Raw genomic sequence first — 24,765 nt, 5'->3', positions numbered from 1 at the left:
ATCCATCAATCCATCGATCCACCAGCCCCCTTTGCATTTATGTTCTGCTTTTCGTGTTACACTTCACCAATGGACACAGAATGTTATGGAATGTATATTTTCAGCTTCTCAGACACACAAAGAGCATTTATAAAGGTATACACACAGTTAGTCCATTTTAATCAGAGTGTTTATCTTTTTTTTTTTAAAAGATATTACTATAAAACTATTATTTTTTTTTCTGTTATGATTTCCATTGGTTTACATTGTGCGCTCTTGCGTTTGTCCACATACATGGCTCACCGCAAAGTAGATTCGCAAAGTTTAGAGCTTGACCAGCAGAAGTAGTTGAGTTAAAGCAGGGGTTTTCAACCTTTTAGGACACACGCACCACCAAATTTGTCCAATTTCACTCGCGTTGGTTGAGTGCGTATAGATGGACACCAATATTTTAATACATTTTTATACAATTAAGACAATACTCTGATTAAGAGTCACCATGTAAACAGCAATTTTTGATGACCCTAATCCAACTAAAGTCATAATTGAACAAAATAAAAATTAAATGAAGACGTGGAGTATGCATATATTAGTGGCATTATTGAAGTAAGCGCCGCAAACTTTTACCATCATGTAAGACTTTGCCATATTTTGCGACAAGATCCACTTGCACGGCTGTCAGTAAAGGACTGCAGTGCAGACACACACACACACATCACAAAATGCGGAAGTTTTTTCTTTACATTCGGTATGCGCTATTAAATTTCATTAAAACAACACTTTCACCAGTCCTTACTCCATACTTACATCCACTACCCCAGTTTGTCTCTGGGGCATGAGTGAAATATTTATAAGTGTTAGTGAAACTGCAGTAAAAGTCAAAAATTAAAGGAGAAACAACTAAAATTACACAAATCTCTGCAGTAAATGTGGATAGCCTGGTGACGCAAAATTCAAAAAGCACTTCACGTAAACACCCTAATTATATTATTGTCTTATTCAGATTAAGTCAAACAACTAGATTATAAATGTCCATATAAGCATAGTCAGTAGTGTCTTCAAAGTAAGTGAAAGATCCAGAAGGGCATTTTGCTGATTTGATTCAGAAAGGCACTTTTTTTGTCAGACGGCTCACAGGTTGCACTTTCATTCACCGTCATTTAATTTTAAAAAGCACCCGGTTCATTTCATTTGTATATATGTTTTTCTCGAACACATTAATTCTACAGGTGCCTGATAGTTAGCTGTGGAACTAACGTGAATCAGATTTATTTTAGTGAACGCATATAAATCCTCATAATTTACGAGTACATGCCTCAAATTCTCCCACAGGTTGAAACCCCTGAGTTAAGGAGCATCTCATGACTGCCACAGTCTATAGCAGCAATGCTGAGTCTGTCAAACCATTTCTCCACTTCAAAATGCAGCATTTAGAGTCATTTAAACAGGTCTAATATGTTTTGTGGTCTATGCCGAGTCATGCAAGTAATCCACTCTGTGCTGCTGTCTCTCTGGACCAGAGAGGGAAGACCATGTTTGTGCACTGCGACAGTTTGTGTGACACAAACGGAAAGCCATACTTTCTTTACACCAACAGAAAGCATATTTACACGGTCCGAATTGTTTAACCCATAGATCTCGAAATCAATTCCTAGAGGGCTGCAGCTCGGCAGTTTTGCTCCAACCCTATTCAAAACACAGCTGCTCTAACTAATCAAGGTGTTTAAGAGTAGTCTTGAACACAATGACTACATTTACATGGACATCAGTATCTGAATCAGACAATATGATTAAGGTGTTTACATGAGTTGCTTTGTAAATGCTTTGTTTATGATTCCGTTTTACATGTTATAGCAATTTGATTACCGTCATTGCGTCATCACGATATCCACATTTTCTCCCGCGTTTCATGGAATTCTGGGTGTTTCATTTTTAATTTGTCGACTTAAACTGCAGTTTGGCAGGTAACTCAAATGGTTTGTTGCAATCAAACCCTCAAACAGTTTGAGTTACCTTAATTTTTGAGGTTTTACAGTACTCGATTGGTTTGAGTTTTCTTCAGTTATTCACTTATATTCAGGAACATTTCATGCATGCCTCCTTGACAAACGAGATATTGGATGCGACTATGATACTGTTGAATGCTGTTTTAATGGAATTTGATACCGAATTTGATGGGATAAAAACCTTGCATTTTGCGATGCAGGTGTCTGTGGTCCTTCACGGATTCGGTAGGTGCAGTGTCAAACAGCCGTTTGTGTATAGACTATCCGGTCACAAAATGTGGCGAAAATCCTACATCATTATGACCTTAATTGGATTAAATTAATAAAAAATGGCCGTTTACATGGTAGACTCTTAATCAGAGTATTGCCTTAATCGCATTAAATCAGGTATGTCTGATTAGGATTGGAACAAAACTGTGCAGAGCTGCGGCCCACCAGGTATCTAGTTTGAGGCCTATGGTTTAACCCCGTCTGCACTTAGTGGCATTAACCATATGGAAAACTGCATTTGTGCATGACTGATCATTTTTGAATGTGTTATTTCCACTCAATGTTATGACTAGGCCTGTCATGATAAATCATTTTTGTTGTGCGATATATTATCAGAGAAATGACTGCGGTAAGCAATAATATTGTCATTTTAAGACCATTTTATGCTACTGACTATACGATGTCCTTATTTAAACTTTGATGCTGGTAATGTTGAAAACAGCTTTTATTATTTGTGATTGTGCGCCCTTTTAGGCTAGGTATGGTTTGGTATTCTGAAATGTGTGTGTAGTTTGGGCTTGTAGTACACAACTATAAATATATGTTGGATTTGGTATTAAAGTTATAGTTAACCCAAAAACGACTTTAGTCATTATTTACTCACTCTTTCCTCATTTAAAACCTATTTAGCTTTCTTCTATTGAACACAAAAGAAGATATTTTAAAGAAAGCTGGACATCCGCTGTATTTGCTCTTCTACTACAGAAGTCTATGGTTTTAGTTTGTTAACTTCCTTCAGAAGATCTTCTATTGAGTTTAACAGAAGAAAAATCTCAAAGGTTTGAAACCACACAAGGGCGAGTAAATAGGGAGAAAATTTCATTTTTGGTTGAACTATTACTTAAAGCGTCTCAAGTCTTTTCTTCTCACCTATCACACCAACTTCACCCCACATGGACAGGTTATAAATACTCAGAAAGTCACAATGAGAGGAATATCTGCACCTTGTCTACTCATCAATCACAATACAGCCATGTTGAGTGCCATTAAAATAATCCTACAGTGACTGTAGCTTACTTTAAAGGGGACCTATTATGCAAATTCTTAAAGGGGCTAAGAGCATAATCTCATTTAATTTTAAAGTAACATGCTTTGATCCAAATTGTGCCATTTTGGTGACTAACAGGAGTATTTTCAAAAAATCATTAAACAATTTTTATGGGGTATTTTGAGCTTAAACTTCATATACATACTCTAGGGACATCAGAGACTTCTTTACATCTTGTAAAAGGGGGCATAATAGGTCCCCTTTAATGTTTACAGGGCGTTTGTCTTAGCAAATCCAATAATGCTAATAGCGATTATTCCAAACAGCCAAGCAGTATCTGATTCTGCAGTGTTTACATGTGGCATTTTGGTAAAGGTACAGCTTGCTTGTAACCTCAGCCTTGGTGGAACTAAAAAAATACCAGGTACCAACCAATAGAGGTCATGCCTATGCATTACTCAACAAGTCATTGTATTGACTATCACGACAGGCCAAGTTATGACTAGTAAACATGGAGCAGTTCAGTGTACTTCCATTTATTATATAAACGGATGCGTGATTAGGTGAACACTCTGTATGAATGCTTGGTAAAATATGAATAAATGACAGGTTTCTGACTTTAATGTCTTTAGGGGTGGGAAACATCAGATAATAAAGAACATTTGATTGGTTAGACAATTTTCTCAAGTTCTTGGGGATGTAATGTACGTCAAACATTATATTGTGAATTGCATACATCTTTTAAATACATATGTTGCCACTGTTTTGGAGAACACCAACTTATGTATAACATATTGATACAATTTAGCAGGACTTTAAATCCAGAACTTTCAGCTGGCAGTGGCAGGGTATTTTAATAAGTTCTTCTTTTGTACCGGAGCTGTAAAACCTTTAGTTGTGTCATAAATAATGGAGAGCTCATATTTTCCATACAGCTGCGGTTACGTAATACAGTTTTTCGAGAGGCTGGTGATGCGGCGTGAAAGGAACCTTTTAAAGAAGCCTTACATAAAAGGCATTCTCCACACGGAGCAAAGCCTTCAGGGGTTTCAGCTCTGCGGGTTTCCTTTTCTCAGGAAATTGTGGATGCGTAGACAGCCAATGGTGGAAAAAAACATGCATAAGGATGCGCAATTTGCACCCCTAACAGAACAGGATGGTACACCCATATATATTTTTTCCTGGCAAAGACTCAGTGTTTTCAAAACACTTTCTTCCAAGCGCAGGAATTCATTCTTGGCCATGTGTGGGGATTGGTCCTGTAACACAAGGAGCGCACACGTGCAAGCGCTGGCTGGTTGAAAACACAACCACATCCTCCACTGTTACTATGTTTGGTCTGTCAGCTTTCATACATCATCTCAAGCACAGATATGGCTCTCACACTCCCAAGAGACTGTAAATGTATTCATGCATACTCTTCAAGCAATACATGGCCAGGTACTGCTTCACTTCAAGTGTTTTAGAGCATGTTAAAAACCCTGAAATGTGCTGCTGAGCATGAATTACTCTTACTATAACAGGTTACAGCCAAGAGTTAAGACCACTATACAATACAGAGTATGCAACATCATTAAACTAAACTAAAAACGTTTAGAGGTTGAAATTATCGTTAATGAGATTTGATATAAACATTTTCATGATGCATCAATACTAAAAGATTCTGCATCAATGGAGCAAAATAACCGCTTTACATTTTAAATAGGCTTAATATACATCTTGCGAGTACCGTTTTGTTGTAATCAATACTTGTATAAAACTTGTAATTCAATACAACTAAGCTTTTTCAGTCAATCTATAATAATTAATATAGATATAGATTAAGATAGATATAGATTTTATTAATAAGTTATTAATAAAATTGAAATGTCCTTTGAAAAGAAGTTTTTTAATTTGGGTTTCTGCTGCCTGGATCATTAATGTTGATCAAAAAAAAAAAAAAGAAAGAATGATGCTAAGGACTTTGATTTCCTTTGATTACTATATTATTAGATTATATTATTACTTACTTAAATGTTTGGTAAATAAAGTTTTTTTTTTTGTATTTGTACCGTTCATCTTTTTTTCTGTTTTTACTTAAGAACTATAGTGTGGTTATTAATAAAGCATTTGCTATGAATAAATAAAAATATTATTTGAGGAACAAATGCCAAAAAACTGCTTTACAACTGAATAGTTCTGAATTTCAGTGTTTCTGCAGGTTTCAGTGAAATTTAAGACTTTAAGGCCCCTTTAAGACCATTATGAATGAGATTTTAGTCTTATACTTGGCTAAACACTAAGGACTTTTAATGGTCCAGTTGGTCCAATGAAATTGGAAAAAAACAAAATGTAATCATTTCGTAACTACATATTTAAATGTGTCAAAACAAGAAAACTCTAGTTGTGTACATTTTTTTTCCAATTTATAAAACATTAAGTTTCATGCCCATTTATAAATTTTATGTCCACTCACAATTGACTGTAAATAGTTTTTGTGTAAATGGAAGATTATGTAAAGGGATATTTCACTGTTATTATCATGAGAAATTTAACCAAGAGAATTTGAGAATTAAGATAATCTTTATTTCAAAAACTTTTACATATTTTTATAATATTTTAGAACACAATATTTCTGTGAATTTAAGACTTTAAGGCCTAAAATTTAATTTTAGAAATTTAAGAAGTTAAGACCCTTCGGACACCCTAGAATTTGCGTAAATCATAAGCAAAACCTATACCAAGCGTGAAGGCTCATAAACATCTTAACTGTCAGTTTAATAAATTCTAGCTAAATCAAAGTATTAATTTGCTGGAGAAAAAAAAACAAGTTTTAATAGTAGTGTACCTACTGACTTTCCAGCCTGATCTCAAGAAGAAACATTACACAAATTCATAGAAATTAGCCACTACTCAAAAAGTTACAACTAGCTGTGAGATTGTTATATTCCCAAAAAAAAAAGAAAAGAAAAAAAAAAAAATCCTCAAAAGTAATTAAAATGCGAACTTAAAATGAACACTCACATGTTTGTATAAAATTAGGTAGACATATTTTAAAAAGCAACTAGAAGAGGTCTGATCCAATGCTTGATATATAAACAGAAGTAATATGTAAAGACATCTAAAAAAGAAACGGTTATCTAGCAACCAGAGAGAGAGAGAAAACTGTTTACAACAACAGTCAACATGACATAACTACAGCACAATAGTGTATAGCGAATGATTCAGAGGCTAAGAGAGCAGCATTGTTTTTGTCCACTCTCGTAGCATGTGAGGGGTTTCCTCCACGCTCACTGCAGGGGTCTGAGTCGCTCCCAGCATGCTTTGCTAGTGCCCACAGGGAGGCAGCCTAGGCTGAGAACAGTCATTCGTTATCGTTCCCTCCCTTCCTCCCTCGCTGGCGTTAGTGGACCTAGATACAACAGCATGTCCCAGTGGCTGCTGAGCCGCAGTGGCCTCTTTTAGTTCACACGGCTCTTCTCTTAAAGGCACATGCATCATCCAATGCAATTGTGCAAATCGGTGAAAGAGTCCATGTGAGTCTGAATCATTTACGAGTCATGCATGAAGTCATCCATCCCACCCAAGTACAAAGGTTTCAGCTTTAAAAAATAATCCTGTTTCACTTCGCTCAGAAATGAACAGCATGAGCCAATTTTCACGCAAAGAAAACCCTAATGAGGTCAGTTATTTAAAGTCTATTGGCCATATTTATACACTATGGTCTGATTCAGCGCACTTAAAATGTTTGCACTTGCTTCTTATCCGTTTAAAGTCTCAGGAGAATTTAAAGTACTACATTTTTTACAAGGCAGCTCAGTGTGGATATTTATTTGTGGTTGGATATGCATAATGGACATATAAATAATTGACCACAGTGATTAGATAAAGCTATGCCAGAGTTTTTGCACAGCCACATGCCATTATCTTCTGATCTGACCAACCCAAGTGGAAACCGTCCCACCCATTAAAATAAACTTTCACACAACGCTTTGTGTGAAAGCGGTGTTTTTGGTAAAATATCACATTTACAATCACATCAAAATTTCAACCTAGCAAATAACTCATGTAGATGCTGAAAAGTAAGGCAAAGGATATGCTCCAGATCTGTTGAATAACCCACTTACCTTATTAAAACTATATTTGGCAACTGGCGCAAGAAATGAGTTACTGTCTATATGGAAAAACTAACACTTTACAGTAAGGTTAAATTCATTAACATTATTTATTGCAATTATTAATGTCAATTCATTTGTTTGAAAAAAAATTAAGTTTTAGTTAAATGTATAATGAATTAAATACAAAATTATTTAAAACAATTTAGCATATTTATTAGAGATGTAACGATTCACCGTGAGCCGGTTGAAATTCGATTAAAATGTCACGATTCAAACCGGTACAAATGTTGAATGAATCGCAATACATGTTTTGAACAGAGGGGGCGCTGTGCAGGCGAGAAAGAGGTGGAGCGGCAGACTAAAATGACAGCAATAAGGTATGCCAAACAAACACAAACTGTGTAAATACTGCAAAAAGACTATTACTTACACTAACAGAACAACGAATACAATGCAGACTAAATCGTGAGATTAGTATCGTGAATCGTATCAAATCATGAGTCAGGCGAACCGTTACATCCTTAATATTATTTATAAGATAATATAATTGTTTATTTATTGCTAGTTCATTATAACTGATGCAACTTTAAATGACAAAATAAAATGCAAAATTTTAAAATATTGAGTTGAATAAAATTTTAGTTTTTGTTTTCTTTTTACTAGATAATAAGGGTATTTACGCTTATACCATTTCTTAAAATATACAAGCCAAGTCAAATGATCTGCAATTAGCCAATAATAAAACAATCAATTACTTTTCCCCTAGTTATGTCTTAGCAATATTGTTTATTACAGGGCTCAAATAGGTGTAAAAGTATCTCGAGAAAGGTTTTCAGCTTGCGTTGGATGTGTAGCCTCCAAAAAGTGTATTTTATAATTTCTTTATTAAAAGCAAATAGTTTTAAATGGTTATTAAATTTGTTCAAAATGGTCAATATAATGTTGTCCTGATAGGAGCCTCATTTTATATGATTCAATGTTGGTAGATATCAGGACAATCATTAAAAACAAACGAAGGCATGCAGAATATGTCACGTACTTCAGATAGTGAATCAGCCATTGGACTTTCTGTCTGCATATTTGCGAAACTGTTGAGTCTTACTAGGCCAACTGTGACAAATGTCCAGTTATGTCAGCAAAACCAAAAGGTGAAAGTTAAATATGCCTGAATGCTTAAAATACTATTTTCAGAGTCTGTTAGAACCTATTTTGCTCACTGACTATAATACCTTAGATCATTTTAAAGCATAACAATTTTTCATTTAATGAAACTACTAAGCAAACCATTTTCAATCAACAATTTCTTCCCTTTATGCTTTAAAATTAACTTGATAATTATGCATAATTTTCTCTAATGTGTCACTCCAGATGAGTACACGCTTAACAATAGCATACCAACTGCCAAATGGAAAATAATGCTGCTACTTTTACATGACACATTCACCCTGGCTTTATTCCCAATGGCCTTCCAAGGCAACATGAAAGATGAAACCTGAGACTAGACATGACTCGTCACCTGACTTCAAGGGCTGTGCATGCAGCCACCCTGCAAGAATATTTATATCCATCCTTTTTAAAATTGTACCATAATTTTAATGAGAAGTTTTGCTAAAGAAAACTCACAATTCAGTACATTTAATATTAATATGAAGCATAGCTTTTATTAATAAGCTTAAAACCACAATTAAAGATTCTATTACAATAAGCACATTAAGTAACTTTATAAAGCCATCACTGGAACAGGTTTAGTTGTTGCCAACTTTTCCAAAGGATACTTTTAGGTTAGTACTGAGTAAATTAAAGTTGAGTTATAAAGGAAAAAAAGAAGAGATAAAGTAAGGTATGGTGTCTGGGCATACTATGCGTGCAGAGTTAGCAGGCGGCTTGCCCAGAAAAAAATATGTATGTTACCTGTAAGGTGGGTTAGTATTGCTGTCAAGACATGCTCTGCAAGGTGGTAGGCCTCTGCTACCCAAATGTCGATTGCCTCTACCTCTTTGGGAAGTAAGGAATCAGGTTGATACTCGTTTGGAAGAGTGTGAGAAGATGAGGTGACTGAAGACGCAGGATTAGGTGTAGGAAGTGGAGCTTTTTCAAGCTTTGGAACAGTCTTCATTGTTATAATATTCTCATCTTCCTCTTCTTGGCTGCTTCCGAGCTCTTTCAAAGCAGAAATTGTGAGGCGCTCTTGCTCCAAATCCATGATCATTGCTGGGGATGATTGGTTTTCAGCTGATTTGGAAATCTGATCTATAGTTTTGTGTCCGGGACTGAGGGTCTCAGGTTCCTCATCCTGCCGGGACTTTAGACACTCTCTCATGAACTCCACAAAGCTGTCGGTCGCTGCCGTTACAGAACATTCTGCTTCAAGTGTCTCTGTATCACTCATTGCGTCTGGCGAATCCGGTCTATCTAAAAGGTCTTTGGGCGTCATAACTTGAGGTTCAGACTTGGTTATTACTGGTAACTCAGCATCCTTATTTGCCACAGAGACAGTAATAACTTCACTGATTTTGCTAGACTGCTCATTGTGGAAAGAGGGGAATGGTGCAGGTGGGTTTTCTTGAACTGGGGGCAGTTGGTCAGTGGACTGAACTGGTAACTCCTGTTCCTGGAGGGTAGAAGTCTTGATTTCTGATTTCAGATCTTCAGAATCAAAACTTGGCATTTTGTTTTGAGGGAGAATAGTCTCAATATCATCAGGATAATCAGATGAAGGGTCAGTTAGGAAGGGCTCGGGCACAGATTCATAATCTAGCCTGAATTCATTGAGTGTCTCATTGATATCATCTGTAACGTTTTCAAATGATTCCTGAGCGAGTGTACAGATGTTTTTATTATCTGGAAGGCAGACTGACTTCGGAAGCTCAGTTTTCTCAACTTTATTCTCCTTAAAACAAGAAGAATTCAACTGGTCTTTTAAAGCAAGCTCTTCACTGGCATAGTGATCAAGGTAAGTCTCTACGTCACTGGGCTCATTTGAGGGGGAACTGATATCAGGGGGAAGGTCAAACAGTATTTCAGAGGTCTTGTCAAGCTCTTTATCAAGGAATGACTCTTTAAGGGGTTCAAAAGACACTAAATTCTGAGACATAAATGATTGCTCTTGAGAGTCCTCCAAATTCAGGCCTCCAGAGTCCGGAGAGGACTGGAGGTAAATTCCACTCTCATAATCCTCTTCAATAGCTTCGTGTCCGGGAGAGTGATCAACTTCAGTGTCAGTATTACTTTTCTGTGAGGAAATTTCATAATCAGGTTTACGCTCTTCAGTTTCTACAGTTTTCACCTGCTCCACCTCTGAGTGGTCTTGCTCTGGTGCTCCTTTGCCTTCCTCTTGCACTATCTGACGATTTTCGTTATCTTTAATGTCTTGTTCCACATCAAGTTGCTGATCTTCATCATCATCACTTAAAACTTGCTCCTCGGTTTCAATTACATTAATAATTGGTACCTGAATTGACTGTTTTTCATTGTTTGGAATGGTTTCCTCATCCTTGGGGGTTTTGGTGTCAAGGTCATTGTTTCCCAATGTTGGGAGGCTTACGGCTTCCTCAATCACTGTATCATCTGACTCCCCAGAGCTGTCTACCTCTTGGATCTCAGCAGGTTCCAAACTTCCCTTTGAAATATTTGAATGTTGTGTTGGACTAGGCTCAATTTGTTGGGACATAATGGGTGATGGAGATCCACAATCTGCAGGAGGAGCAGGAGAGGATGGAAGCTCTTTATTGTCAGGGAATCCCTGATAGCCTTGATCGCCCGTTTCTGCTTTTTCTTGCTTCTCCCACATATAGGCTGTAGGTAAGAAATTCAGGTCAAATTCAGAATCTTCTTCAACACTCCCTTGTTTCATTTGCTTGTCCTCATCATGTTTTGACTGGTTGTTGTCATCTGCCATTTTTATAGGACTGTCCATAAACTGATCAGGAACTCCTGCAAACGGCTCTGGAATTTCTGTGGTCTCTATATTGTTTGGTTTTATTACTTTAGATGGACTCTCTTGCACCATGGGGCACTCATTTCCCTCATCAAGATCAGGTTCTTCAGTGTTGAAATCTGGTGCGGGTGGTAAGTGAGCTCTCATCCAGTCAGCGGTGTCCTCAAAGTCACTTCCACGCCTTGCTTCACCAAGCACTTCAAATGGTGATTCTGGAGATTCCTGCTCATTTGATGCAGTCCTTTTCTGAAAGGACAAACGTGAGGAAATTCCATGCGATTCTGTAGGGGACTTCTCATAATGACGCTCTTTAAAATGTGGAAAGCCTCCATCATGTCTATCAAAATCATTCTGCTTTGCAGCTAATGCTTCCAATGCTTTGATTCTTTCAGACACTGGGGATGTCTTAACAGGGGACTCTTGATTTTGAGTGCTAAAAGGTGAATCAAAAAGCTCCCGTTTCTCTTTGAAGGTACGATCTACATTGTCACCAGATGACCCTGAAGATTCAGTTCCATAAACAACTGGAGAAAAGGAACTTGACTGAGAAGAAAAGCGAAGAGAGGTGGCCACATTTTCTGAAGGCTTGTCAGAGCCCAATACCACTCTTTTGTCTGCATCCACCATGCAGCAGGAAAGAGGAGGAAAAGGAGGGTTGGAAAAAAAAGATCAAAGCATACTTTACCTTAATACAGATTTGCTAAAGCAGGGGACTGAGGTTCAGCTCAGGTTTATTTTTAAACAAAATGGGATCTGTAAAATTTCAGAACCAAAGATCCCAAAACTTTAGCAATCAGCAGCTACACTAGTATTTTATTTAGCATTCCCAAGATGCTTCATTGCTTGCATCCATTTAACTGCAGCTAAAGCCGTCATGCACACACTGCATGGTCCCACATTTTAATGGATGGAGTTTGATGTCTGCATGCCAGCTTGATAATGTGCTGATATCATTGAGGAATCTCAATGACACACACGGTGCTTCTTAATGCTTTTAATGTATTGTTCCTGAAGTGGGAGATTGTACAAGTGTTCAATTCAGATGACATCCATAACCAAACAACAACCGCCAAAACAAAGATACAGACAAAACAAAATAGACAAACAAAAATGTACTCAATTTCCTGAATTGGACTGAATAATGAATTCTTTATATAAAAAAACAAATAAAGAACTGCTATTGAAGATTCTACTGATGGCCTGCCTGATCTTTGCCTCAACTGTAAAGCCATCAAATAAGAAAGAAAAGATAAAGAAATCAAATTATGGCGTAGATGACACAATGAGGCCAGAATTACAAGAGCACAGGGAATGCTGCACCAGAATTCTGGACACATGCTGAAAATGGAAATCCTGACCATTTTACCATGCAACACAATGGCTGTCTTAAAAAAAAAAAAAAAAAGATCTGTCTTCACCGGCTCTAAGCGGAAAGAGGCACATCTAATTAAAATGTTTGGTTTACGTCCTATCTACATAGAGGCCACAATCTGGTTAATTTCCCATGCATGAGAGATTGGTATAAAAAGTATAAAGGCTGGTTAAAAGGGGCATTAAAAGCAGTATACTAAAAAATACAAGAACTAGAGAGATAATTTTGACCCTTTCTACCAAAAAATAGGCCACAAAAATCACTAAAATTAGACTAAAATTAAAATTTATTTTAATTCACCCTAGTTAAATGTTGCTACAAAACCCTGGAAATCTTGGGAGGTAACTCAAATGCATCCTGTGAAGGCAAATATTGTCTGCGGAAGCTAGTTGCCCTTTGAACACTATCCGTTTTATTGTATGGTCTCCCAGGTTTGAATATCATTAGCCTTGGCTATATGGTGCTAACTACCGGAGAATAATAACATTTAAAAACTAATATTGTTTTCAAGTAATACATATGCTGTCGATAAAATAAATAAACTAAGCAATTCAAACACTTTACCTGCAACAATTTCTCCTGCCTCTCTACAGTGGGGAAAAAACAACAGGTGCAGATCGCTGCAGGTGTCTCTATTACGGCATTCTGACATTCTTCTCTTTTTTTCCTTGTTGAAATCTGCCCATGTCGTTGTTTTACTTTAAGATACAATCTTTAAATAAATTTACATGCTTAAGGCTACAGTTCTGAGATTCCTTCAGAGAAACTTGCACTTCAGCTGACAGTTGAAACTAGTATTTTCCAAATGCTATGATTACAGGCCTTACCCAGTTAAAGTAAAGCCTTCTCAAAATAGATTGAACATATAATTATGTAATACACACAAAATGACTATACTTGTTGTGTGTTTACATTTTATTGCTCACTTATATCTAAACAAATACTTTTGTCCCAACACCTCTTGAAGAGTTTGTTATGGATAAATATTCATTGTGACGACACATTAAAATAATAATTCAGAAAAGATGCATGTAAACTAGGGCTGGGTGATGAAACGATATATATATTGTGATTCATGGATTGATTCTAAGATTTTTGGTATGCCTCACGATTCACTCTGGAATCACTTCTGAGCTTAGTTTTTTAAGCAGTTGCTGTTCTAGGCTAGTTTTTAATCGTACGCTTAGTGAGCATGAAGAGGAGCATTTGTGCATTTGGTTAAGTACTGTAAGAGGCGATCACATCAAACGCGCTTTTACTTTCCAAAAACGTACTTTTTGTCACTAGGCAACGACTGAATCAGCTGCCTATTGTGTACGAGTGTTGCTGTTGATATTGGTAGAATTTTAATACTTAATATTATTGTGATATTCAAGAGTTGTGAAGTCATACAGCTCTGAATAAATTAAAACAGTAACCACTAGTCCCTCCTCTATCTTCAAAAGTCTCTGTAGTCGTCTTGACAACAAACACTGCTGTCACCCTCAACAGAAACTCCGCCTCTGCTTTCATTTGATTGGAGAATGAAAAGATGTGACTGACAGAGTAGACTTTTTTTCAACTGCAAGCGCACAGCGTGCAAAGGCAAAAATGCGAGGTGCATCAGGCGGTTAAAACGCAATGCGCGCAGGGTGCATAAGCTGTGCGCAAAATGCTCGCGATCGTAAGTAAACCATTTAAAAAAAGGCGCCTTTCGAAGCAAAAAGAGTGTTCTGTGTTATCGGCCCCTAAGGGGTCATATGTACTTGCACCATGGCTTTATTTCTATAATAAAAGATTAATATATAAACAGATTACGTTAACACTCTTGTAATTCGCTTAAACCTTTTTATAAAAATAGCTAACTATATTAACAAATGTTTCACATTCGAGTGTTATCTAAGGATTGGCAGAGCGTTGCAGTTTTTAAAGCATATAGCGCCATCTGGAGGTGAAAACTAAGCTCAGAATTGATTTATGAGAGAATCGCAATGCATTCAGAAAATTGCAGCTCTCGATTTACAATGAGACATTAACTGAATTTAATTTAATTGAGATCACGACCTTGTAACATTGTTGGAATTCCTATGATATCTAAAGACCTCAATATGGTGTATGGAATTTACTCAAACTCTCTATGCTAATGCTTCCTAAACTGCTATCAGTGCTTTCAAGTAATAGACAAGAAACAAAGATACGAACAAACAAACAAAAAAGCTTCAGGATTTCCTCTTACTCTGTGGTAAAAGACAACATGCAAAATGCATGAAAAAAGCAGGTGAAGAGTCAGCCGCCAGCAGTCATTGGGGTGTAACCCCAAGCAGCGTCCTGTTGCTAGATCCCTCCCCAGTGTCGCTCTACCTTCAGTACCAGTTCAGGGTTGGGGTTGTAGCTCCAAACTTGGCTTGCTGAGTGGGGGAGGTGGGACATCAAGGACAAGAATCCTCAGGGACGCCAACCTGATCCATTTTTAGGAATCTGCTCTCGCACAAAGTGAACTTGAACTTCTCCGCTATCTTAAAATAAGGTGGCAATCTTGGGATTAAGCTGGACCCACAGTAACGCTGACCTAAATCATGTTTGCAGTGGGTATAGACTGGAGCCGATTGAGTTTCTAGCATCTGTGGGGACTTAGCTTTTCCATTTTTAATCTGTGAACCATGTCAGATGTGGGGTGCCGTCGAAATGACAGGAGATACAACTGGTAAAAGTAGGGGGTAGCCACAAATTGTTGCCAGAAATCATTCTAGTATTCATCAGGATTCAATTTAGCAGTTGCTGGCTTGTATTACAAGAATCTCTTGATAAAAACCTGGAATTACACAGTCAAGAAGACTTTCTATCTCAAAAATGGCATTGAAAGATCAGCCGCAGTTATGTGGATGACCTCAGTTGAACAGCATTCATGAAGTGAATCCAAGATTGAGGATCTTAAATATGGTAGAAAACAGGAGGGACTTGGCTGTTATTATGGATTCCAACATGCATGATAGCAAAGGGTCACCATTAGAAACAGCAAGGGTCAAGTTACAAAACTGCTGGTCAGGGAGGGTAGTTGGACTGCACAGTACACGGTCAAGTGGCGTGCAGGTGTCTAACTAACAGCTTAACTGTCAATTCTTAGTTACAAATCCATTCAGGTTGAAAGAGCGGACATTTTGAGGATATACACCCAGAGATTGGTCGAGTTCTTTTGGTGATTCAATAGGTTTCTTTCTGCTTTATTTCCTACACCTAAAAGCAAGAAAAGAAGGCCTTACTGCGAGCATCTAGTCTGGTATAGAGGAGGAGAGGGTCACTGGCGAGAGGGATGGAGAGCGTCATAGCAGCAGCCCAGTGGGATATAGCATACTTAATAGAACAGAGATGACAGAGGAGCATGGAGAGAAAGAGAAGAGGTAGAGAAGCAGGCGAGCATCATAAGAGAACTATACACTTGCCTTGAGGAGACTGAATGAGAGATACAGGCGAAGAAAAAAAGGAATCTGGAAAAATAAAATAGGACAGAAGAATGAGAAGAAAAGATCTCAGAATCCTTCTTATACTCTACATTAGAAAGGGGAAAATGTTAGTGAAATGCCCGGCGAAGAAGCTTTACATCTCAAGAATCTATGGGGAAAAAAAAAACAGCTGATAGCAAATAACCAGCACTTTTCTCTAAATTCATGTGACTTGAGGAGAGTTGACCGCAAAATAAAATGAATCATTTACCCATCTTAAAGGTATAGTTCACCCAAAAATCTAAATTCTGTAGTTTACTCAGCCTTGACTTGTCCCAAATCACTTAGAGTTGAAGAGTTTTTGTTGAACACAAAAGAAGATAGAACGTTTAACATTTAAGGAACATTAGAAACTTGCAACCATTAACTTCAAGAGCTGGAAAAACAAATACTATAGAAGTCAATTGTAACAGGTTTCTAACATTCGTTTTTTGTGTTCAACAGAACAAAAAAAACTGGTTTGGAATCAAATCAAGGATGATTATTGATAGCTGAATCGTCAGTTTTGGGGGAACTATGCCTTTAATGTCTTTCCAAAACTCTACAATACATATGGAAAAGCACTGTTAGTCCAAGCTATTTTGGACCACATTGACTTTCAATGTATTGACAAAAAGAAATGTAAAATAAACACAGGTTTGCAACAACATAAGGGTGAATAAATAATGACAAAACTGGCTTTTTTTAACCTACTTTTAATTTTATAACTCTTAAATCAATCGTTAATATAGTTACTAAGACTTCTGCAGACATGCTCTACTATTTTTAAGCATTCCTCATTCTTTTATTGCATGCAGCTTATATTATTTGAAGACCTACAGAGATTTCATTTCACAAAAAATGTTGGTGTAACTCTAATGAAGGAAACTGTTCCCCCAGAAACAAAAAGCTTAAAATGATAAATGTTCAAAATGCTGCTCATAGCACTTAATTACTTATACATTACTACACATTTGACCTAGGATCCTGATAAACATTAAATATATTATGCATCAACTACTTATTAGAACTCAAATGCATGACATTCCTCAATGACTCAAGCTGCACAGTGCACAATAACTCAAAATATTCAAAAAGGCAGAACGTTCTCATGGAATTTTTAATGATCCCTCCCATACTTTCTGACATCTAACCCTGCAGAGCACCCACATGTTGCACCACTCCATTATGTAACCTGTTAAGGGAGTCCATTTTCAACCACACTTCAAAAATCCATGTGATTTGGAGGCAAACAATATTTGTATTCATCCAGAATTCAACACTTAGGTCAATCATTGAGCTGTACAAGCAACACAAGGTCACCCAAATTGCATTAACCTACCTAACAATCCCAATAAGAACAGGGAGTGCCAACAGTGAGAGTGGTGAGAAAGTTCCAGAGAACAGGTTGATCTAGTAACACAGCGGTCCTAAACATGGCATGCTCAACTGGTCCCAGAGAAGGACTGCACCCCTGATTCACGGCATTCCTTGCCCAAACCACACCTTTGACATTTTAAGTGACACACCTTGAACGACTTGTGAACATCAAAACCCTGACAAATTCATACACCCTATGACACCTTCTTTGAAGTTTTTGTCCTGCTTGTGAGACAGTCATATGGAATGTTTAACTTTTCATTTTTGTGATTTGCAATAAACATATGATTTAATCAGAATGTCACAAGCTAACATCTTGAGGGTGCTGTGATTTCCATGATGTAGAACGGCAGAAAAGATCATGCAATACCCTCCATAAATTTTATTTTATTTTTTTGTGCAAAATGGCATGAAAATATATAGGCAAACTTTAAATATATGAATCAAAAGTGTTTCTGTACAACTGAAACCCTAACACCATTTAAATATGAAGTCAATCAAAACCCTCATGGGCAGCAGTAATCTGATTGCATCTGATATGGTTGAATCAGGCAAAATTAGTTTACTGCTTTACTAAATTAATTACTGCTCGATAATTTATTTTCTTATCAGGTCAATAATAATATACAAGTACTAATATGGATGCCAATTTGTAGTGCATCACTATTGACCTTATTCTTTATGTATGCGCGGGCGCCAGCATTTGAATCGTTTTGGCTCAAGACTTCATTTACTTACTAATTACTAATACTATTACTAATATATTAATATATATTAATTACTAATATTGATTTTTAGATATTAAAAACAGATTGTCATGCTGCTTGATGTTGAAAACTAATGTTTTCTTATTATATTATTCTACGTTTTATGTATACTCATGAACACTTATTTTTGGAGCAAGTAGTTTGACTGTTTATTGTCGTTTGGTATTTCTAGTCATTTCCCCGATAGGCAAGTGAATTGGAAGTAGGGTTGGGTCGATAGATGATACCATAGTCTATCGCCAATGGCGGATAGACATTACGATGTTGAGCCGGCATCGCAATCCTCCGCCCCATCGCAGCAGCAACCCGCTCGCAAAAAATACACACTGCCCCGTTAAGCATTTACACTGATACATCATAGTTTTAAAATGTCATTTTAGAACGAAAACAATCCACGTCCACACTGGTGTTTCATCTAGCATGAAAAGCGCACACACTCTATCTACGCTGCAGTGTATGCGTGCATCTGAGCTCCAGCACAGTTTATCAAGGATATACCGCTGGATTGTATCTCACTATAGTTTTTAAACATGATATTTAATTCATCTTGTCTTTATCTAACGACTCTTCTGTCTTTTGAATCTATCAGGTAATAGGTCACAGCATCAGTACACTGCTTCAGTCTTTCCTTTTTACGCTTGTCCTTAGTAATTTTAGCAAAAACCTGTTGGTTGTGCACCTTTTTTACCAACCAAGTTTGTCGATGCCATTATAACAACACAGATCACTCTGCCTATTCATGCCAGAATCCCGTAGAAAAGTAATTGAAAGGTTGTAATTTGTGCTTAACTTATCTTTATTTATTTATGATTTGATTGTGGGTAAAACGAAGACCAAAGACCAGATATTTGAAATGGTGTGTTAGGCTACAAAAAATTAAGAATTACTTAATTATTCATAAATATATAATTCACCGCCGCCTACAATGACAATGCCATCGTACATTGCAATGTTTTACATTAGACATCGTACGATGCCAAATTGGTTGACATCGCCAAACCTAATTGGAAATTCTAAAACAAATCTAAAAATGAGCACACATCCGAATTGCAGAATAAGGTCAATAAAGGTCCTGTATACTTCAAACAAAATCAAAAAGGAAACAGATATAATGTCATTTCAAAGAAAATCCAACCAAAACAAACCTTTATTTGAGCTCATTTTGGTAGTTTGAAACTGCTCACCAAAGCAAATTGTTGAGGGAGTTCCTAAACCCCTTTGAGCGTCAATTGGTCCATAATGATTACGTAATCGGCGGGTGCTTTCTGGAAGTCTGTCTTATTTGATATTTGATTAACATCTCATATCCATGGAGGTCAAAGAGGAGAACAACAGCAAGCTAGCAACGCGAGCAGCGTGACACATTTACAACCCACCTACTGCAGCTTGGGGGTGTTGGAGTGTTTGAAAACAGTAAAGCGTCACTCAGCCATTTTAAAATTCTTTTTCTATCAAGCAAAGAATGAAAAATATCTTTGTTTGAAGTATGTCAGGGCCAAGTCTGCATGTTCTGTGTGTATGGCATGGTTGTATTTTTTGTATCCATCCTCTCAATAAGCCTTGGTGTTTTCAGCATCTTCCATCTCACTATACGAGGACATGAACTTCACCTCCAGAGCTGATCTGGAAGTCACTTCATGAGCAGTTTCAGTTAAGAAACATCATGTAAATGAAAATTAAGTTAAGAAAGAAAGCATACCATGTTTGCACAGAAACTCCCCACATAGCAAAATTTCTCTGGCCCAGCTCTGGCCCACACAATCAGGTTTTGCTTGGCCCACATGCCGCAGTGAATTACGGTACATGACTGGACCAAATCTGGCTTCCAGACAAGGGCCAAACACGGACCATATCTGGGCCAAGTCTCAGCCAAGTTAATAACTCATAACTGGGCCTGAACTGGGCCAGATAGGTTGGTGTGTCACGATTGCAATGAAATTGATAAACCCATGGAGTGATGCGCTTTAGGCACACTATGGGCACGCTTTTTCTCAAAGTGACCTGATTGGTAGAATTTTTTTTCTTTACTCAAAAATGATTTTAGTGTATTTTAAATGTGGGTCAAGACTGGCCAAACTCAAATGGCCCACTTATCAAATTTTTAAATCTGGGCCGAATACTAAGTTTTTCATCTGGCCCAAATCCTGTGTGCCGCCTTAAAGACGGTGCCACCTCTGCCAAACCCGGGCCATGTTTGGCCCACATGCTGTATGCCAGTGCCGGATGAATGCCTGATGTCCCAGCTTTATGCCAAATCTGGGCCAGAATTCTTTGCTACTAGGGTCAAGCATCTTCAGTTTCTAAAATGTCATTGATCAAAAATATCAAATATCCAAAAATAAGATGGGACAATTTGATTAAATTGATTTCATAATGCCTTTCAACTTACAAAATTAGGTTTGTCACATGTAGCTAGCCAGCAAACATTCAAAAAGGAAATGCTGTGAAGTTATCCAACACAACTGATTCTGTGATACCATCTATTGCAAGGGCAAGGGTTAAATGCACCAAAACGGCTTGTGTTACAGGGCGATGCTTAAAGTGGGACTGGATTGACCTCTGACACTGGAAGAGCCTGTATGGCATCTCTGTCATGCCAGCAATATCAGCTCTATTCCCGAGGAGACTGAATCATGACACCTAATGCTTTAAGACTGCTGTCTCAGCCAGCTGTACTAACCTTAGGGTTCACACCCAGACAGAAGGGAAAGGCAGTGAGACACTGTTTTCTGACAAAGCAAAAGAGAGTATCGATACAGCTAGAGTAGATTATTTATGAGCCGCTCTCTTGGTCCTGACATATTTTGAAAAACTGTTCTGCATTAAACAGAAGTTAAGGTCTGCCAGGAACTTCTAGGCGTAGCTGACAAAACGCTTTTGGGATGTTGACATGCACAGTGTTGTTGAATGCTAATATTTTTCTATATTTATATGAATATACTACATGCTACATTTATTGTAAAGGCTATGTATGCACCTTTAATGAACTTAAAATTAAATTTCATTTAAATAATCTTGAAATACTGTACGTTTGTTGTTTGTTTCTGTTTAACACAATATTAGCTTGTATGGCTAATTTAAGTGTGTACTGCAGTTATACATTTTAAAACATTTTAAAAAAAACTCAAACTTGAAATTTGATTTAACAGTGATACAAATATCTTTAAAATAAATTCCTCACAAAAATAAAGCCTACTGTACTTAAAATTTATGCCAAATTCATTAATTCCATGTCAATGTGGCTTCTGAGTCATTCAAAATGAACTAGAAAACAAATAGAAGAACAAATTCTGACATATCGAAATGCTTAAAATATTTTACACATTAAAATATGAACCTTAAGTCTATTTAAATGAAAGAAATAGTAGTGTGCTGTGAATAACTACAAATAATTGTGAGTTTTGTGACTAATTATGACTTAAAAAGAAAACCTAGGGCCTATCATTGCATGCTTGCTCAACAGATTTCCAAATTAAAGTGCCAACTGTCAGTTCAGAGCTATCAATTGAGCTTAACCTGAATTAAACCCAGAACACTGCAGTAAAACAACACTGGGCCAAGTCTGGCACAATTGACCAGCTTATTATATTCGTTTAGTCATTTGTGTTATGTTATGCACCGTCCAATGATTTATAGGACTTTTTGATCATGTCTTTGAGAGCCAACGCAGCTACAATTAACCATCTGGTCCACTGTCACCTTCACATATGGTGTCTGTGATAGTAAGCCAGCGTGACAGTCATGTTTACATCCAGCAATATTCAGATTCTGATCCCCAACTGAATTCAATGCGTCCAAGTTCAAGAGCTAAAAGCAGCATTTGAACTGAAGGCATCAAACGACTTTAAAATTGAGAGCAGGGTGACGTCACAAGTCTTAACTTCACGTTCTAATTCTATTAGATTCCCAGACGCTTTAATGAAGCCAAAGCAAGGAGGCCAGAAGCGCTCCACATATGCTGACGACCTAAAAAGCTGTGAACCAACATCCAGTCATCCAAAACCACGCCGCATTGTTTTCACAACGGAAAAATATGCACGAACCAAACAAAGGCCTGTGTATATCATTTCATTGTTTTCAAAAGGGAAAACATACACAAACCCAACAAAGGTCAGCATGTCATGACGGCAAATGTGTAAATATGGACAGGCTAATAAAGCATTCATTAATGCAATAAGGTTTGTTTAGCGTTTATAAAATAAAGCATATGTCTTTAAGCCTGTGCTTAAACTGCAAACAACGTGACAAGCAGGAACAAATTATTAAGAGAGATTTTTTTTGCATGTACTTAGACTTGACAGAGGCAACTTGATTCATTTATGTGAACTGGTTCTTTCATAAACTGGTTTTAAATGACCAAAATCATTAAAGGCAATCAGTGACAAAAGTCTTTTAACGATTGCCAATCTATAAATGTCTTAAAGGGCTGAATAATGTTGAAAATGTTGCAATATTTGCTTTTATCTGCAATATAATTACATACATGAATGGTTATATATAATTTTACAATAGAGACATATTAAATATTGCTTTGTTTTTCGGAAAGTCTAACAGATTCAGGTACTGAAATTAATTAATCAAATGTAAAACACAACTGTTCTGTCATTATCATATTAAAGAAAAATCACTGTTAAAACATTTTGATTTCTTGTGCTTGAATACTTTAAAACTCACTTTAAATGCTTACAGTCACGAGCCTTAAAACTGATAAACTTTCACTCACATATTTATTATAGTTCAACTTTGCAATGACGTGTTCTGAACTGTTGTGCTGGTCAAATATACTCCAGACTTGACATTGACCATCTTGCCTTGTAACTATTGCATAAACGCACGTTGCGATATTTATGCTTAAACTAATAATCAATAACATTAGCTATGTTTCCATCCACCTATTTTTATATAAACCGGTTGATGGAAACGCCAAGAAGCTTATAAATTTAAAAATGCGCATAAAACACATATGCACATAACCGAGTAGAATAAACGTTTTTGTTCAATAAGAAAAGATGCGCATGAATTGTGATGTAAACACTTTACTGAACAAATTCCAGAGTGCGTATTAAAAAGGTCAAGTGATCTTGTTATAAAAGATCATGTGATGATAAAAATGTGTGTGAATGGACAAACCAGCAGGCTGAGCACATTGTAAAGCATCTGAAATGTTGTTTTTCTCATTCTAAAACCTCTTAACCATTTCAGTACTAGTGTTATTATATTATTAATGACCTCCAGAACTGTCAACAGCATCTGTGCTCTGCGTCTCACACCTTCAAACGCCAAAACACGATCATTGCATGTCCGGATTGCCTTCTGAGGCATTTATTAAATGAAGAAAAGATTCACGCAGCTTCTCCTACTGCAGCAAATTCCATTTTTACTGTTGATATTTGACGGCAGTTAATCCGGAAGTGATGATTTTGTTCGCTTTGATTCATTGGATGGAAATAATGCCTTATTTGAATATTTTTTATGCGATATTCCAGTTTAATTCACATTTTTAGAAGGAAACCTAGCTAATGTTTCCTTTACAAATCAACATGATTTCCAATGGTTGTGGATGCTTATCCAAACATACAATCTGGTTCCATATTAAAAGTTTTTCTGTCTTTTTAAAGACTTTTGGCATCAATCACCTAGCATGCAAAAAAAAATTTTCCAATACAAAATCCATTACAGCCACACGCAGGCGTATTATGGTTTCATCAATGAAGCATTTAATTAAATTTGTATTTAGTTCAATATATTGTAGCCATTACAGTTACAAAAAAGTTATTTACAACAAAAATGTTATTATGCACTAATAAAATTGTTACATTTTCCAATAAATAAACGATTGCTTGAAATGATTTAATTAATTCATCTTAAGATTCAACTCAAAAGAACGATTTATAATAGGGTTTTAGACAGCTCTGTTGATTATTCCAGCTTGTCACGTCGGTAGTAATGTAGATGGGTGTGTGTGTATGTAGGTTTTCCCTTGATTTACACGGTCCTCCAGTTTCGGATGCATCTGCACTGCAGATCATCAGCTGAGCCGCAACATGTGCCCATTTCAGCATGGGTTCAAAGAGGTATTATGTGTCCTCATATTTCTCCCTGGCCTTTTCCTAAAAATAAACGTTAGGTCAAAGCTGTGGATGAGAACACATTCATTCTGAGTCTGACATCCGCCATGATATTTATCCCTACAAAATGTCAATATAGTCTTCCTACAATGCCCAAGAGGAGGCGTTATGGAAAGTGTACGTGAGAAATAAACAGACCAACACCATTACATAACACGAGAGTATCCCAATATTAGACTCAACCCATTTTAAGCATGCAAGTTCATTCGAATCGATCTGAATCAGTGTGTCGGTTTGTATTGTCATAAAATGCTCTAGTCAGAGTGACCTGCCAAAAGCATTTCCACCAGTTCCGTTTTAGAATATCCACGAACACACGTTCTAAATTTAGAAGCAAACATAACCAATTTAACGGCAGTGCTGCATGTCGTTTGCGTTGTCTT

General features: G+C 36.9%; 1 protein-coding gene across 3 annotated transcripts in view; it reads right to left on the bottom strand.

Moving 5' to 3' along the window:
- rtn3 (reticulon 3) overlaps positions 1–24,765 on the bottom strand; it is a 41,307-nt gene that overhangs the window by 16,278 nt on the left and 264 nt on the right. Inside the window, exons 2-3 of one of the 3 annotated variants that reach the window (XM_021477447.3) lie at positions 16,069–16,113; positions 9,252–11,891 (exon numbers count right to left, since the gene is read on the bottom strand). In XM_021477447.3, coding sequence (XP_021333122.2) covers positions 9,252–11,891; positions 16,069–16,113 — 2,685 coding nt within the window. 3 annotated transcript variants of the gene reach the window in all.

This window comes from Danio rerio, chromosome 7 (assembly GCF_049306965.1).
Source record: "Danio rerio strain Tuebingen ecotype United States chromosome 7, GRCz12tu, whole genome shotgun sequence".
Lineage (NCBI taxonomy): Eukaryota > Metazoa > Chordata > Actinopteri > Cypriniformes > Danionidae > Danio > Danio rerio.
This window is presented reverse-complemented; position numbering and strand designations above follow the sequence as displayed.